At 46.8% G+C, this 19,041-nt stretch overlaps 1 protein-coding gene across 1 annotated transcript in view; it reads right to left on the minus strand.

Annotated features, from left to right (window-relative positions):
* LOC140187873 (glutathione hydrolase 5 proenzyme-like) overlaps positions 1–19,041 on the minus strand; it is a 190,659-nt gene that overhangs the window by 48,078 nt on the left and 123,540 nt on the right. Inside the window, exon 4 of the mRNA XM_072243675.1 lies at positions 11,078–11,267. Within this exon, the coding sequence (XP_072099776.1) occupies positions 11,078–11,267 (190 nt within the window). The remainder of the gene's footprint in view (positions 1–11,077; positions 11,268–19,041) is intronic.

Here is a 19,041-nt window from a genome sequence, read left to right on the forward strand (position 1 = left end):
GGTGGAGGAGGATAAAGGTCATGCGAGAACTGCAAGTATAGTACATAGAGTAAAGCCAGATCTAACATATAAAGAGGCTTTAAGGAAAGAGAAGCAGAATAAAGGATGTAAAGACAGTAAGGTGGAAGGGCTAAAGTGTGTGTACTTCAATGCAAGAAGCATCAGAAACAAAGGTGATGAACTGAGAGCTTGGATACATACATGGAATTATGATGTAGTGGCCATTATACAGACTTGGCTGGCACCAGGGCAGGAATGGATTCTCAATATTCCTTGATTTCAGTGCTTTAAAAAGGATGGGGTGGAGGAAAAAGGGGAAGAGGGGTGGCATTACTGGTCAGGGATACTATTACAGCTACAGAAAGGGTGTGTAATGTAGCAGGATCCTCTTTTGAGTCAGTATGGGTAGAAGTCAGGAACAGGAAGGGAGCAGTTACTCTATTGGGAGTATTCTATAGGCCCCCTGGTAACAGCAGAAATACAGAGGAACAGATTGGGAGGCAGATTTTGGAAAGGTGCAAAAATAACAGGGTTGTTATCATGGGTGACTTTAACTTCCCTAATATTCATTGGCACCTGATCAGTTCCAATGGTTTAGACGGGGCAGAGTTTGTTAAGTGTGTCCAGGACAGATTCCTGTCATAGTATGTGGACAGGCCGACTAGGGGGAATGCCATACTAGATCTAGTATTAGGTAACGAACTGGGTCAGGTCACAGATCTCTCAGTGGGTGAGCATCTGGGAGACAGTGACCACTGCTCCCTGGCCTTTAACATTATCATGGAAAAGGATAGAATCAGAGAGGACAGGAAAATTTTTAATTGGGGAAAGGCAAATTATGAGGCTATAAGGCTGGAACTTGCGGGTGTGAATTGGGATGATGTTTTTGCAGGGGTATGTACTATGGACATGTGGTCGATGTTTAGGGATCTCTTGCAGGATGTTAGGGATAAATTTGTCCCAGTGAGGAAGATAAAGAATGGTAGGGTGAAGGAACCACGGGTGACAAGTGAGGTGGAAAATCTAGTCAGGTGGAAGAAGGCAGCATACATGAGGTTTAGGAAGCAGGGATTGGATGGGTCTATTGAGGAATATAGGGTAGCAAGAAAGGAGCTTAAGAAGGGGCTGAGGAGAACAAGAAGGGGGCATGAGAAGGCCTTGGCGAGCAGGGTAAAGGAAAAACCTCAATTATGTGAAGAACAAAAGGATGACAGGAGTGAAGGTAGGACCGATTAGAGATAAAGGTGGGAAGATGTGCCTGGAGGCTGTGGAAGTGAGCGAGGTCCTCAGTGAATACTTCTCTTCGGTATTCACCAATGAGAGGGAACTTGATGATGGTGAGGACAATATGAGTGAGGTTGATGTTCTGGAGCATGTTGATATTAAGGGAGAGGAGGTCTTGGAGTTGTTAAAATACATTAGGGCAGATAAGTCCCCAGGGCCTGACGGAATTTCCCCAGGCTGCTCCATGAGGTGAGGGAAGAGATTGCCGAGCCTCTGGCTAGGATCTTTATGTCCTCGTTGTCCACAGGAACGGTACCGGAGGACTGGAGGGAGGTGAATGTTGTCCACTTGTTCAAAAAAGGTAGTAGGGATAGTCCGGGTAATTATAGACCAGTGAGCCTTACGTCTGTGGTGGGAAAGCTCTTGGAAAAGATTCTTAGAGATAGGACCTATGGACATTTAGAGAATCATGGTCTGATCAGGGACAGTCAGTATGGCTTTTTGAAGGGCAGATCGTGTCTAACAAGCCTGATAGAGTTCTTTGAAGAGGAGACCAGGCATATAGATGAGGGTAGTGCATTGGATGTGATCTACATGGATTTTAGTAAGGCATTCGACAAGGTTCCACATGGTAGGGTTATTCAGAAAATCAGAAGGCATGGGATCCAGGGAAGTTTGGCCAGGTGGATTCAGAACTGGCTTGACTGCAGAAGGCAGAGGATCATGGTGGAGGGAGTACATTTGGATTGAAGGGTTGCGACTAGCGGTGTCCCACAAGGATCGGTTCTGGGACCTCTACTTTTCGTGATTTTTATTAACAACCTGGATGTGGGGGTAGAAGGGTGGGTTGGCAAGTTTGCAGACGACACAAAGGTTGGTGGTGTTGTGGATAATGTAGAGGATGGTCAAAGATTGCAGAGAGACATTGAAGTGGCAGATGGAGTTCAATTCGGAGAAGTATGAGGTGGTACACTTTGGAAGGACAAACTCCAAGGCAGAGTACAAAGTAAATGGCAGGATACTTGGTAGTATGGAGGAACAGAGGGATCTCGGGGTACATGTCCACAGATCCCTGAAAGTTGCCTCACAGGTGGATAGGGTAGTTAAGAAAGCTTATGGGGTGTTAGCTTTCATAAGTCGAGGGATAGAGTTTAAGAGTCGCGATGTAATGATGCAGTTCTATAAAACTCTGGTTAGGCCACACTTGGAGTACTGTGTCCAGTTCTGGTCACCTCACTATTTGAAGGTTGTGGAAGCATTGGAAATGGTACAGAGGAGATTTACCAGGATGCTGCCTGGTTTAGAGAGTATGGATTATGATCAGAGATTAAGGGAGCTGGGGCTTTACTCTTTGGAGAGGAGGAGGATGAGAGGAGACATGATAGGGGTGTACAAGATATTAAGAGGAATAGATAGAGTGCATAGCCAGCGCCTCTTCCCCAGGGCACCACTGCTCAATACAAGAGGACATGGCTTTAAGGTAAGGGGTGTGAAGTTCAAGGGGGATATTAGAGGAAGGTTTTTCACTGAGAGAGTGGTTGGTGCGTGGAATGCACTGCCTGAGTCAGTGGCATAGTTCCCTCTAAGCTGTGCGCGCACACAGACATTTTTCAACAAAGGAAATTAATGTGTGCACAAGAGGTTAGTTACCTAAAATAATGTAGTAATTAATAATTATACTTATTGAAAATAAACTTTTAGCTAACTGTTTCTGTTTACTAGTTAGTTGGTTTTTCAAATACCACAATGCATAAATCATCGGACAAAGTCAGCATGGATTTGTGAAAGGAAAATCATGTCTGACGAATTTCATAGAATTTTTTGAGGATGTAACTAGTAGAGTGGATAGGGGAGAACCAGTGGATGTGGTATATTTGGATTTTCAAAAGGCTTTTGACAAGGTCCCACACAGGAGATTAGTGTGCAAACTTAAAGCACACGGTATTGGGGGTAAGGTATTGATGTGGATAGAGAATTGGTTGGCAGACAGGAAGCAAAGAGTGGGAATAAACGGGACCTTTTCAGAATGGCAGGCAGTGACTAGTGGGGTACCGCAAGGCTCAGTGCTGGGACCCCAGTTGTTTACAATATATATTAATGACTTGGATGAGGGAATTAAATGCAGCATCTCCAAGTTTGCGGATGACACGAAGCTGGGTGGCAGTGTTAGCTGTGAGGAGGATGCTAAGAGGATGCAGGGTGACTTGGATAGGTTAGGTGAGTGGGCAAATTCATGGCAGATGCAATTTAATGTGGATAAATGTGAAGTTATCCACTTTGGTGGCAAAAACAGGAAAACAGATTATTATCTGAATGGTGGCCGATTAGGAAAAGGAGAGGTGCAACGAGACCTGGGTGTCATTGTACACCAGTCATCGAAAGTGGGCATGCAGGTACAGCAGGCGGTGAAAAAGGCGAATGGTATGCTGGCATTTATAGCGAGAGGATTTGAGTACAGGAGCAGGGAGGTACTACTGCGGTTGTACAAGGCCTTGGTGAGACCACACCTGGAGTATTGTGTACAGTTTTGGTCCCCTAATCTGAGGAAAGACATCCTTGCCATAGAGGGAGTACAAAGAAGGTTCACCAGATTGATTCCTGGGATGGCAGGACTTTCATATGATGAAAGACTGGATGAACTAGGCTTATACTCATTGGAATTTAGAAGACTGAGGGGGGATCTGATTGAAATGTATAAAATCCTAAAGGGATTGGACAGGCTAGATGCAGGAAGATTGTTCCCGATGTTGGGGAAGTCCAGAACGAGGGGTCACAGTTTGAGGATAAAGGGGAAGCCTTTTAGGACCAAGATGAGGAAAAACTTCTTCACACAGAGAGTGGTGAATCTGTGGAATTCTCTGCCACAGGAAACAGTTGAAGCCAGTTCATTGGCTATATTTAAGAGGGAGTTAGAAATGGCCCTTGTGTCTAAAGGGATCAGGGGGTATGGAGGGAAGGCAGGTACAGGGTTCTGAGTTGGATGATCAGCCATGATCATACTGAATGGCGGTGCAGGTTCGAAGGGCCGAATGGCCTACTCCTACACCTATTTTCTATGTTTCTAATTTACGTCGAATTCAAAAGAAGCGAAAGGTGTGAAGCACAAAAGAACTGCAACTTGTTTAAAGTTGAATGGCTTAACAAGATATTAGAAACTGCTGCACCGAAAGCTCTTGAGGTCATGAACGTTCAGCTATGAGAAATATTTATGTATGATACAGAAACTGGAGTTATCTGTTTGTATTGTCGTGATACGAAAGTTGCTGGAGAATTTGCTAGTGGAAAGAAGTGGGATGACATTTGGAAACGACTTTTTGAAGCGTCGTTTGGCAAGCAAATCGCATTTGGACGGTGTACAAAAGCTCAGGCAACAGAACCCATCATTAGCCGTTACAGGAGTGCTACGCATGTTACGGTTGAGTGCAGATGAGCGAGAGCGAAAACGATCAAACCCAGAGGAGATCAAAGTTGAGATACAAGAATGGTCAGCTTTTGATTTCTCTGCAATTGCAGATTGTGACTTCATATTTGGCGATGAACAAGTTAATGCCTTATGTCTAAAATATCATGATTTTCTAGCTGAAAATATTGTAATAATTAGACAGTTTAATGATTTCAAATTTTCCATGCAAGAAAAAATTAAATCCAAACTGATTTCAAACTTTGCTCAAATGGTGTCATTTGTACTTCAAAATGAACAGTCTTGCAACCTTGCACAGTTGATGGGCATTGGGGGAACCATTCATGCATCTAGTGCAGACTGTGAGCGAGGTTTTAGCCTAATGAATCAACTCAAAAACAAGCTGAGAAACCGTTTAGGTGAATGTCATTTGGATATGTTAATGAGAATCAAAAGCTTCAATTGGATGGAAGTTCTATTAGTCTAGATAGAGTTTACAAAGAATGGGTAAATGCCAAAGACAGGAGAGAGAAAAAATAACTGAGTGACTTAAATATGTATGTTATTTTGTTGTTATTCTGTGTAGTTTTATGTCAAATATTTTGTAAACCTACATAAACTGTGCCACATGTGCATTCAGTGCGCACATACTTTTGTCACAGGAAAAAAATTTGCACAACGTAATATTTTTGCGCACACTGACTACTAAAAATTGTACATTAGGGAACATTGGTCAGTGGTGGAGGCAGATACTCGAATGAAATTTGAGAGACTACTAGACAGGTATATAGGTATATGCAGGAATTTAAGGTGGGGGGTTATATGGTCGACACAACATTGTGGGCCGAAGGGCCTGTACTGTGCTGTACTATTCTATGTTCTATGTTCTAAGAGTGGTGGTAGAGACAGATACATCTCTTAGATAGGTACACGGATAATAGAAAACTGAAGGGCTGTGTAGGATTGGAGGGTTAGATTGATATGTGGGTAGGCACAACATCCTGGGCCAAAGGGCCTGTACTATGCCGTGTTCTTTTTTTTTGTAATTTATTTTTTATTGAATTTCATCATCAAACAAACATCTCCATAAGATGTATCTCAGATACTATATATATAGCATATAATCATATTTGTCACAAATCTCCACATAATATTTATCTGAGGTATACACTTATAGAAAGGAGAGGAAAGAAAGAACAATCGAAAGAAGAAAACTATGTACAGAGTAGGGAGTGATTTTTTTAACAACATATTCTTTGACTTGTGAGAATAAAATCAGGCCTATGAGGTGTTATGTAGTTAAACCATTTTTCCCAGTATGAATCAACTTGTTCCAACTTATAATTAACAGATGCTGTTATCTTCACCATTTTGTAAATGTCCATTGCAATTTCCATCCATACATTTAAAGTTGGGCTCTCCTGTGATAACCATTTCCTGGTAAGAGTCTTTTTACCAGCCACCAGCAGTATATTCATTAAATATTTATCTCTTTTCAACCATTCTTGACGTATATACCCAAAATATATGGTCTTACTCTCTAAGGGTATTTCACATTTAAAGATGTCTTATAGGGCATTATGTATCCCAATCCAATAGTCTTTAATAACGGGGAATTCCCAGAAAATATGATAATGGTTTGCATTTTGATTTCCACAATTTCTCCAGCAAGCAGGGGGATTACTATTATAATGGGATTTCTGAGAGGGTGTAATAAAATATCTTACCAAGTTTTTCCAAACGAACTCCCTCCATTTCTGTGAACTGGTACACCTCCACTGATACCTCCATATTATTGTCTATTCTTCCTCAGATATTATTATCCCTCCTTCCTTCTCCCATTTTGTTTTAATGTATGAAGTCGAATGTGTTTTAAGATTTGACAAACCCTTATACACGCTTGAAATGATTCTCCTACCGTTGTCTGAATTATATGCTTTTCTAAATAGCTCTATCAAACATGTACATGCCTTGATTACATTTTTAAGCGTCCTATTAACATACTGTCACATCTATAAATACCGGTAAAAATCTTGTTTTTCTACTAAGTGTTTCTCTTTAAGCATTTCAAAACTGAACAGTGTTCCTTCTTTCATTATATTGCAAATAGCTGTTATTCCTTTAGCTGTCCAGTCCTTAAATCTAGCATCCAGTTTACCTGGCGTAAAATCTGAGTCAAATGCTCACCATGTAAGAATTGCAACGTCTCTCTCTAGTTTATATTCTTTCATAATAGATTTCCATATTTTAAGAGTCCATTTCACCCACGGGTTGTCAATATTATTTATGTAACTTTGTAGGTTGTTATCAGCCAAAATTGCCTGTGTGGGGATACTATGCTGTGTTCTATGTTGAAAAAAGCTGAACCCTTCCCCCAGCCATTTGCCCTATCCCGTTTTTCTTCTATTGCTAGCAGAGAACACTTCTGTTGAGGTGCTGCTTTTTCACTCCACAGGAACACACCCTTTTTCTACCCAGGTACAACGGCCTCTGGCTGCTGACATCCCTCCTTCACCACTCAGACATTCCAGGCAGACAACACACCATCCTGGAATCTCGCTGAAACTTCTGTCTGTCCCACTTAATTCCTGAATCTCCCATTCCTGCCGGTCTTCTTGTCTGCACTTGCTCTGCCGTGCTGCAGACCTGACTGCTGGTGCTCCACGCAGCAGTCACCCCAACCCCGAGTTAAATCTGAAAAAGGTCTACATCCCCAGGGGTCGCCCAGCCTACACCTCACTAACGCCACTATCCGTGATGCACCTGGCAGAGGGTCTGACTGTACCCTGGGGGTCATGTTTGGTGCCTCCTGTTGTTTGGAAAGGAAGAGGGGTCAGACTGTGCACCAGCCAGACAGCCTGGCACAAGAGATTCCGCAGATGCTGTAAATCTGGAGCCACAAACTGGAAAAGTTGTAGGAACTCAGCAGATAAGATGAATAAACAGTCGATAAGGGGCAGAAGGCAGAATATGAAGGTGGGGGAGGGGAGGAGTAAAACCTGGAAGGTGACAGGTGAGACCAGGTGAGGGGGGAAAGTAGATGGGTGGGAGAAGGAGATGATGTAATAAACTGGGAGCTGATAGGTGAAAGAGGTAAATATTTCAAAGTAAATTTATATTCAAAGTATGTAAATAAGTCCAGGTACTATCTTGAGATTCATTTTCTAGCAGGCATTTATATGAAAATACAGTAGAATTGTACAAAAAACTACACATGGACAAATACTGACAAACTGTGTAAATTCAAGTGAATACAAGTCAAGTCAAGTCAAGTCACTTTTTATTGTCATTTTGACCATAACTGCTGGTACAGTACACAGTAAAAATGAGACAACGTTTTCCAGGACCATGGTGCGATATGAACAATACAAAAACTACACTGAACTACGTAAAAAACAATACAAAACTACACTTAGACTACAGACCTACCCAGGACTGCATAAAGTACACAAAACAGTGCAGGCATTACAATAAATAATAAACAAGACAATAGGCACAGTGGAGGGCAGTAGGTTGGTGTCAGTCCAGGCTCTGGGTATTGAGGAGACTGATGGCTTGGGGGAAGAAACTGTTACACAGTCTGGTCGTGAGAGCCCGAATACTTCGGTGCCTTTTGCCAGATGGCAGGAGGGAGAAGAGTTTGTATGAGGGGTGCATGGGGTCCTTCACAATGCTGTTTGCTTTACGGATGCAGCGTGTGGTGTAAACGTCTCCAATGGCGGGAAGAGAGACTCCGATGATCTTCTCAGCTGACCTCGCTATCCGCTGCAGGGTCTTGCGATCCGAGATGGTGCAATTTCCAAACCAGGCCGTGATGCAGCTGCTCAGGATGCTCTCAATACAACCTCTGTAGAATGTGGTGAGGATGGGGGGTGGGAGATGGACTTTTCACAGCCTTCGCAGAAAGTAGAGACGCTGCTGGGCTTTCTTTGCTGTGGAGCTGGTGTTGAGGGACCAGGTGAGATTCTCCACCAGATGAACACCAAGAAATTTGGTGCTCTTAACGATCTCTACAGAGGAGTCGTCGATGTTCAGCAGAGAGTGGTCGTTCCATGTCCTCCTGAAGTCAACAACCATCTCTTTTGTTTTGTTCACATTCAGAGACAGGTTGTTGGCTCTGCACCAGTCCGTTAGCCGCTGCACCTCCTCTCTGTATGCTGACTCATCGTTCTTGCTGATGAGACCCACCACGGTCGTGTCATCGGCGAACTTGATGATGTGGTTCGAGCTGTGTATTGCTGCACAGTCGTGGGTCGGCAGAGTGAACAGCAGTGGACTGAGCACACAACCCTGGGGGGCCCCCATGCTCAGTGTGATGGTGTTGGAGATGCTGCTCCTGATCCGGACTGACTGATGTCTCCCAGTCAGGAAGTCTAGGATCCAGTTGCAGAGGGAGGTGTTCAGGCCCAGTAGGCTCAGCTTTCCAATCAGTTTCTGAGGAATGTTTGTGTTGAATGCTAAACTGAAGTCTATGAACAGCATTTGAATGTACGTGTCTTTTTTGTCCAGGTGGGTTAGGTTCAGGTGGAGGGTGATGGCAATGGCGTCGTCTGTTGAACGGTTGGGACAGTACGTGAACTGCAGGGGGTCCAGTGAGAGGGGCAGCAGGATCTTGATGTGCCTCATGACGAGCCTCTCAAAACACTTCATGATGATGGATGTGAGTGCGATGGGACGGTAGTCATTAAGGCTGGACACTGAAGACTTCTTCGGCACGGGGACAATGGTGGTGACCTTGAAGCACGTAGGGATGACGGTGCTACTCGGAGATATTGAAGATGTCAGTGAGAATCTCTGCTAGCTGGTCTGCACATCCCCTAAGCACTCTGCCAGGAATATTGTCTGGTCCAGCAGCCTTCCGTGGGTTGACCCTGCACAGGGTTCTCCTCACATCGACCGCGGTAAGACACAGCACCTGGTCGTTTGGAGGAGGGGTGGTCTTCCTCGCCGCCACATCATTTTCCACCTCAAACCGAGCGCAGAAGTTGTTCAGCGCATCTGGGAGGAAGACATCACCAGCACAGGCAGGTGGTGTTGTCCTGCAGTTGGTGATGTCCTGAATGCCCTTCCCCATGCGCCGCGTGTAAATTAAGATAATACTGAGAAGATGGGTGAAAGTGAGTCGATAGGTTGTGAAATCAGTTCTGAGTGGAGGTCAGTGAAGCTGGACATGCTGATTCATGAAGCTGATGATTGCTGAGTAGGAACTGTTCCTGAAGCTGGTATAGTAGGGCCTGACGGCAGGAGCCAGAAAAGGAAAAGTAGCTGAATAAGAGGAGAGCCGGTGGGAAACTGTTGGGAGTCATGAGGATATCATGGGTGGAGAAGGGAAAGGATAAGAGCAGAACCACAAAATGGAGAATGAGATACGAGACAGATTTCCAGCAGAATCACTTGTGCGTAGGCTGCCTGATATTTGCGGCAAATCACTGGTTGAGGCACATTCACAGTTTGTCTGGGTCTGTGAAGGGAGACTCGAGTGAACTGTTCAGGACATTCATTCACAGGGTGTGGCCATGACCAGCACTTCACGTGGTCACAGCCCACTCCTTCGCACCCCTGAGTTGTGGAGCAAAATAACAATCAGTGCTGGCCACACACACAAGCCGGGTTGGGTAGTGACAGCAAGTGCCCTCGATGAACTGTTTAAGGATTCAGGACAGTGTATGGGAGGGGTTCAGGGATACAGGACAGTGTATGGGAGGGGTTCAGGGATACAGGACAGTGTATGAGAGGGGTTCAGGGATACAGGACAGTATATGGGAGGGGTTCAGGGATACAGTACAGTGTATGGGAAGGGTTCAGGGATACAGGACAGTGTATGGGAGGGGTTCAGGGATACAGGACAGTGTATGGGAGGGGTTCAGGGATACAGGACAGTGTATGGGAAGGGTTCAGGGATACAGGACAGTGTATGGGAAGGGTTCAGGGATACAGGACAGTGTATGGGAGGGGTTCAGGGATGCAGGACAGTGTATGGGAAGGGTTCAGGGATACAGGACAGTGTATGGGAAGGGTTCAGGGATACAGGACAGTGTATGGGAGGGGTTCAGGGATACAGGACAGTGTATGGGAAGGGTTCAGGGATACAGGACAGTGTATGGGAGGGGTTCAGGGATACAGGACAGTGTATGGGAGGGGTTCAGGGATTCAGGACAGTGTATGGGAAGGGTTCAGGGATACAGGACAGTGTATGGGAAGGGTTCAGGGATACAGGACAGTGTATGGGAAGGGTTCAGGGATACAGGACAGTGTATGGGAGGGGTTCAGGGTTTGAAGGGGCCACCTGCTTGACTACCACCTTCAAAGGCTGGTATAAAATTCCATGTGAAGTAATCTGATATATTTCACTATGGTTTGTTTTGTGAGAGTTTGCCCCACACCTTGAGTGCAATGAGCTGAGTTACACTCCTCAGCAAGCATGGTCAAACACATCTCAGATGTTTCACTTACCGAACAGAAGATTTGTTAACTTGCAGCAGTGGATTGTTGATATAACGCTTTAAAAATTTCGGGAATGGGAATCCTTTCTTTGCGAGCTGTATCGATGGTTCAAACAAGGAAGACCAGGGCAATTTCCCAAAGTGCCTGTGGGCCAGCCGGAAACCCTGTACTTCACCGGGCACACCGATCCACTGAGCCCCTGGTAAAAACACAGACACTGAAATCACTCTTACACTGGGATATAGCCACCCATTTCAACATTCAGTATGTTGTGTGTTCAGAGATGCTCTTCAGTGCAGCACCTTCCTCACCTCTGACCTAGCTTATTAACAAGGAATTTTGCCCACAGAACTACCACTCACTGTTTCTTTTTCACACCACTCTCTGTAAACTCTTGAGACTGTTGTGTGTGAAGGTCCCAGGAGATCATCAATTTCTGAGATTCTCGAGCCACCCCATCTGACACCAACAATCATTCCATGTTCAAAGTCACATTTCTTTCCCATTCTGATGTTTGGTTTGAACAACTGAACCCCTGCTCATGCCTGTATGCTTTTGTGCACTGAGATGCTGACACCTGATTGAATGATTCGATTCTTGCATTAATGAGCAGGTGTACAGGTAGCCACTGGGTGTGTACGGACTGTATAAATTTACTCAGAGGGTGTGGACTTTACAGGCTGAAAAGAGTCCGGTTGCTTTGGTCCCTGGGGTTTGGGTTTTCCAAATCAGCAGAGCACACCGCACAGAGGGCAGCCTCCAGGCCGTGGTGACTCCTGTGCTTTTGCTACCCTTGAAATTCAAGCTAGTAGAGTTGTGGGCTTGGAAGGTGCTGGCCAATGACCTGAATGAGAATGAGGTAAACTGGATCAGGAAATTTGCAGATGACACCAAGTTTGGGGGTGTATTGGGCAGTGAGGAAGACTATCAAAGTTTGCAGCAGGATCTGGACCTGCTGGAATAAGGTCGATAAACTTGTAACCCAGTTACAGATTGACACGTATGATGTTGTAGGCATCATTGAATCATGTCTGAAAGAAGATTATAGCTGGGGCTTAATGTCCAAGGATACACATTGTATCGAAAGGACAGACAGGAAGGTGGGATGGCTCTCTTGGTAAAAAAATGAAATCAAATCTTTTGAAAAAGGTGACATGATCAGAAGGTGTAGAATCCTTGTGGGTAGAGCTAAGGAACAGCAAGGGTAAAAAGACCCTGATGGGAATTATATACGACTTCCAAACAGTAGTAAAGATATGGTCTACAATTTTCAACAGGAGGTAGAAAATGCATGTCAAAAGAGCAATGTAACAATAGTCATCACGGATTTCAGTATGCAGATAAATTGGGGAAAATCATTTTGATGCTTGATCTCAAGACAGAGAATTTGTAGACTGCCTACGAGATGGCTTTTTAGAGCAGCTTATGGTTCAGCCCACTAGTGGATCAGCAATTCTGAATTGAGGGTTGTGCAATGAACCAGAATTGATTAGAGAGCTTATGGTAAAGGAACCTTTAGGGACCACTGATCATGATAATGATAAAATTAATCCTGCAATTTGAGAAGCAGAATCTAGAGTCAGATGTATCAGTATTACAGTACAGTAGTACAGATACACGAGAGAGGAGCTGGCCAAAATTAATTGGAAGGGAACATTAGCAGTGATGACAGCAGAGCAATATTAGCTAGAGTTTCTGAGAGAAATTCGGAAGGCACAAGGTAGATGCATTCCAAATAAGAAGTAGTATTCTAAAGGCAGGGTGATGGAACCAGAGCTAACAAGAGAAGTCAAACCCAACATAAAAGCTAAAGACAGGGCATATAATAGAGCAAAAATTAGTGGGAAGTTAAAGGATTGGTAAGTTTTAAAAAACAACAGAAGGCAACTAAAAGAAGGAACAGTTGGAATACAAAGGTAAGCTCGCCAATAATATTAAAGAGGGTACCAAATGGGATACTTTTAAGGAGCAACAGAAGATACCTAAAAAGGCAATACAGGGGGAAAAGATGAGGTACGAAGGTAAGCTAGCCAAAAATATAAAGAAGGATAGTAAAAGCTTCTTTAGGTATGTGAAGAGGAAAAAAATTAGTTAAGACCAAAGTTGGGCCCTTGAAGACAGAAACGGGTGAAATTATTAAGGAGAACAAGGAAATGGCTGACAAGCTGAACAGGTACTTTGGATCTGTCTTCACTAGGGAAGACACAAACGATCTCCCAGATGTAATAGTGGCCAGAAGACCTAGGGTAACGGAGGAACTGAAGGAGATTCACATCAGGCAGAAAATGGTGTTGGGTAAACTGATGGGACTGAAGGCTGATAAATCACTAGGGCCTGATGGTCTGCATCCCAGGGTACTTAAGGAGGTGGCTCTAGAAATTGTGGATGCATTGGTGATCATTTTCCAATGTTCTATAGATTCAGGATCAGTTCCTGCGGATTGGAGGATAGGTAATGTTATCCCACTTTTTAAGAAAGGAGGGAGAGAGAAAACAGGCAATTATAGACCAGTTAGCCTGACATCAGTGGTGGGGAAGATGCTGGAATCAATTATAAAAGATATAATAGCGGCATATTTGGATAGCAGTGGCAGGACAGGTCCGAGTCAGCATGGATCTACGAAGGGGAAATCATGCTTGACTAATCTTCTGGAATTTTTTGAGAATGTAACTATGGAAATGGACATGGGAAAGCCAGTGGATGTAGTGCACCTGGACTTTCAGAAAGCCTTTGATAAGGTCCCACATAGGAGGTTAGTGGGCAAAATTGGAGCACATGGTATTGGGGGTAGGGTACTGACATGGATAGAAAATTGGTTGGCAGACAGGAAACAAAGAGTAGGGATTAATGGGTCCTTTTCAGAATGGCAGGCAGTGATAAGTGAGGTACCACAGGGTTCAGTGCTGGGACCGCAGCTGTTTACAATATACATTAATGATTTAGATGAAGGGATTAAAAGTAACATTAGCAAATTTGCAAATGACACAAAGCTGGGTGGCAGTGTGAAATGTGAGGAGGATGTCATGAGACTGCAGGGTGACTTGGACAGGTTGGGTGAGTAGGCAGATGCATGGCAGATGCAGTTTAATGTGGATAAATGTGAGGTTATCCATTTTGGTAGCAAGAACAGGAAGGCAGATTACTATCTGAATGGTGTCAAGTTTGGAAAAGGGGAAGTACAACGAGATCTAGGTATTCTTGTACATCAGTCACTGAAAGTAAGCATGCAGGTACAGCAGGCAGCGAAGAAAGCAAATGGCATGTTGGCCTTCATAACAAGGGGAATTGAGTATAGGAGCAAAGAGGCCCTTCTGCAGTTGTACAGGGCCCTGGTGAGACCACACCTGGAATATTGTGTGCAGTTTTGGTCTCCAAATTTGAGGAAGGACATTCTAGCTATTGAGGGAGAGCAGCGTAGGTTCACAAAGTTAATTCCTGGGATGGAGGGACTGTCATATGTTGAAAGATTGGAGCGACTGGGCTTGTATACACTGGAATTTAGAAGGATGAGAGAGGATCTGATTGAATCATACAAGATTATTAAGGGATTGGACACGCTAGAGGCAGGAAACATGTTCCCGATGTTGGGGGAGTCCAGAACCAGAGGCCACAGTTTAAGAATAAGGGGTAGGCTATTTAGAACGGAGTTGAGGAAAAACTTTTTCACACAGAGAGTTATGGATCTGTGGAATGCTCTGCCTCAGAAGGCAGTGTAGGCCAATTCTCAGGATTCTTTCAAAAAAGAGTTAGATAGAGCTCTTAAAGATAGCGGAGTGAAGGGATATGGGGAGAAGGCAGGAAAAGGGTACTGATAGTGGATGATCAGCTATGATCACAGTGAATGGTGGTGCTGGCTCAAAGGGCTGAATGGCCTACTCCTGCACCTATTGTCTATTGTCTATTGTCTAATCACTGGGTTCTGGAATGGCTCTGAAAGACTGGAAAATTGCAAATGTCACTCTACTCTTCAAGAAGGGGGAGAGGCAAAAGAAAGGAAACTATAGGCCAGTTAGTCTGATCTCAGTGATTGGGAAGATGCTGGAGTCAGTTATTAAGTTCGTGGTTTCGGGGTACTTGGAGGCACATGATGGAATAGGCCGTAGTCAACATAGCTTCCTTAAGGAAAATTCCTGTCTGACGAATCTATAGGAATTCTTTGAAGAAATAACAAGCAGGATTGACAAAGGAGAATATGTAGGTGGATGTTGTGTGCTTGATTTTCAGAGGGCCTTTGACAAGGTGCTGTACATATGAGGATGCTTAACAAGTTAAGAGTCCATGGTATTACAAGAAAGATACTAGCATGGATAGAGCATTGGCTGATTGGTGGAGGTAAAGAATGGGAATAAGCCTTTTCTGGTTGGCTGCCAGTGACAAGTGGTGTTCCACAGGGGTTTGTGTTGGGGCCCCTTCTTTTTATGTTATTTGTCAATGATTTGGCCAAGTTCGTGGACAATACAAGGATAGATGGTAGGGCAGTAGTTTTGATGAAGCAAAGAGCCTAAAGAAGGACTTAAACAAATTATGAGAATGGGCAAAGAAATGGCAGCTGGAATACAGTGTCAGGAAGTATATCTTTATGCTCTTTGGTAGAGAAAAATAAAAGCATAGATTATTTTCTAAATGGAGAGAAAATTCAAAAATCTGAGGTGCAGAGGGACTTGGGAGTCCTCGTGCAAGATTCCCTAAAGGTTAATTCGCAGGCTGAGCCTGTGGTGAGAAAGAGACATTCATTTCGAGAGGACTAGAATATAAGGTTCACAAACATGATTGCAGGATTAAAAGGCTTTTCATATGAGGAGTGTTTCATGGTCCTGGGCCTGCTCTTATTGGAATTCAGAACGGGTGGGGATCGCATCCGAAATGATAGGAGAAGTCCTCTCATATCCCTTTTGCCAATTTTCTCCCTCTGTCCCTCTGACTATACCCCTTGCCCATCCTTTGAGTTCCCCAACCTCCTTGTCTTTCTCCCCGGGCCTCCTGTCCCATGATCCTCTCATATCCCCTTTGCCAATCCCCTGTCCTGGGACATGTGTCTATTCTGAGGCTATCCTCTGATCCGGATACCAAGGGATACTGCAGGAAAACTTTTTCCATTTCCTGTCCCAGAGGAAATCAGACACACAATATCTACTTCCGTCCCTCCCTTCACCTCACACTCTGTGTCTCGTCCCTCCCTCAGTCCTCCTCACACTCTGCCAGGTCCCTCCCACACTCCCCCTCACACTCGGTTTCTCATCCCTCCCTCACTCCCCCTCACACTCTGTGTCTCGTCCCTCCCTCACTCCCCACAACACTCCGTGCCTCGCTCCTCCCTCACTCCCCCTCACACTCTGAGTCTCATCCCTCCCTCACACACCCTCACACTCTGTGTCTCGTCCCTCCCTCACTACCCCTCACGCTCTGAGTCACGTCCCTCCCTCACTGCCCCTCACACTCGGGGTCTCGTGCCTCCCTCATTCCCCCTCACAATCCGTGTCTCATCCCTCGCTCACTCCCCCTCACACTCTATGTCTCGTCCCTCCATCACGCCCCCTCACACACTGACTCGTCCCTCCCTCACTCCCCCTCACACTCTGTCTCATCCCTCCCTCACTCCCCCTCACACTCTGTGCCTCGTCCCTCCCTCATTCCCTCTCACAATAGGAGTCTCGTCCATCCCTTATCCCCCTCACAATCGGTGCGTCGTCCCTCTCTCTCTCCCCCTCACACTCTGTGTCTCGTCCATCCCTCACTCCCCCTCACACTCCGTGTCTCGTCCCTCCCTCACTCCCCCTCACACTCGGTGTCACGTCCCTCCCTCACTCCCACGTTTCACGTCCCTCCCTCACACCCCCTCACACTCTGTGCCGCGTCCCTCCCTCACACCCCCTCACACTGGGTGTCTCGTCCCTCCCTCACTACCCCTCACACTCGGTGTGATGTCCCTCCCTCACTCCCCCTCACACTCGTTGCCTCAACCCTCCCTCACTGCCCCTCACACTCTGTGTCTCGTCCCTCCCTCACTACCTCTCACACTCTGTGGCATGTCCCTCCCTCACTCCCCCTCACACTCGGTGTCACGTCCCTCCCTCACTCCTCTCACTCTGTGTCACGTCCCTCCGTCACATCCCCTCACACTCTGAGTCTCGTCCCTCCCTCACACCCCTCACACTCTGTGTCTCATCCCTCCCTCACTACCTCTCACACTCTGTGGCACGTCCCTCCCTCACTCCCCCTCACACTGTCTCGTCCCTCCCTCACTCCCCCTCACACTCCGTGTCTCGTCCCTCCCTCACTACCCCTCACACTCCGTATGTCGTCCCTCCCTCACTCCCGCTCACACTCTCTGTCTCGTCCCTCCCTCACTCCCCCTCACACTTCATGTGTCGTCCCTCCCTCACTCCCCCTCACAATCGTTGTCACGTCCCTCCCTCACTCCTCACACTCTGTGTCACGTCCCTCCGTCACACCCCCTCACCCTCTGTGTCTCGTCCCTCCCTCATACCCCCTCACACTCTGTGTCTCGTATCTCCCTCACTACCTCTCACACTCTGTGGCACGTCCCTCCCTCAATGTCTCGTCCCTCCCTCACTCCCCCTCACACTCCGTGTCTCGTTCCTCCCACACTTCACCTCACACTCTGTGTCTCGCCCCTCCCTCACTCCCCCTCACACTTCATGTGTCGTCCCTCCCTCACTCCCCCTCACAATCGTTGTCACGTCCCTCCCTCACTCCCCCTCACACTCTGCGTCTCGTCCTTCCCTCACTCCCCCTCACACTCTGTGTCTCGCCTCTCCCTCACTCCCCTCACACTCGGTGTCACGTCCCTCACTCACTACTCACACTCTGTGCCTCCTCCTTCCCTCACACCTCCTCACCTTCTGTGTCTCGTCCCTCCCTCACTCCCCCTCACAATTGGTGTCACATCCCTCCCTCACTCCCCCTCACACTCGGTGTCTCGTCCCTCCCTCACTTCCCCTCACACTCGGTGTCACGTCCCTCCCTCACTCCCCCTCACACTCGGTGTCTCGTCCCTCCCTCACTTCCCCTCACACTCGGTGTCTCGTCCCTCCCTCACACCCCCTCACACTCTGTCTCGTCACTGCCTCACTCCCCCTCACACTCCGTGTCTCGTCCCTCCCTCACTCCCCCTCACATTCTGTCTTGTTCCTCCCTCACTCCCCCTCAGACTCTGTGCCTCGACCCTCCCTCACTCCCACTCACACTCAGTGTCTCGTCCCTCCCTCACTCCCCGTCACACTCTGTCTTATCCCTCCCTCACTCCCCCTCACACTCTGTCTTGTAACTCCCTCACTCCCCCTCACACTCCATGTCTCGTCCCTCCCTCACTCCCCCTCACACTCTGAGTCTCGTCCCTCCCTCACTCCTGCTCACAGTCTCTGTCTCGTCCCTCCCTCACTCCCCCCACACCCCGTTTCACGTCCCTCCCTCACTCCCCCTCACACTCTGTGACTTCCCTCTCCCTCACTCCCCCTCACACTTTATCTCGTCCCTCCCTCACTCCCCCTCACAACCGGTGTCTCGTCCCCCCCTCACTCCCCCTCACACTCAGTGTCTCGTCCCTCCCTCACTCCCCCTCACACTCTGTCACGTGCCTCCCTCTCTCCCCCTCACACTCGGTGTCACGTCCCTCCCTCACTCCCCCTCACATTCGGTGTCATGTCCCTCCCTCACTCCCCCTCACACTCTGTCACGTGCCTCCCTCTCTCCCCCTCACAATCGGTGTCAAGTCCCTCCTTCACTCCCCCTCACACTCCGTGTCTCGTCCCTCCCTCACTCCCCCTCACACTCGGTGTCATGTCCCTCCTTCACTCCCCCTCACACTCGGTGCCTCGTCCCTCTTTCACTCCCCCTCACACTCGGAGCCTCAACCCTCCCTCACTGCCCCTCACACTCGGTGTCACGTCCCTCCCTCACTCCCCCTCACACTCGGTGTCACGTCCCTCCCTCACTTCTCACACTCAGTGTCA

This window comes from Mobula birostris, chromosome 25 (assembly GCF_030028105.1).
Source record: "Mobula birostris isolate sMobBir1 chromosome 25, sMobBir1.hap1, whole genome shotgun sequence".
Lineage (NCBI taxonomy): Eukaryota > Metazoa > Chordata > Chondrichthyes > Myliobatiformes > Myliobatidae > Mobula > Mobula birostris.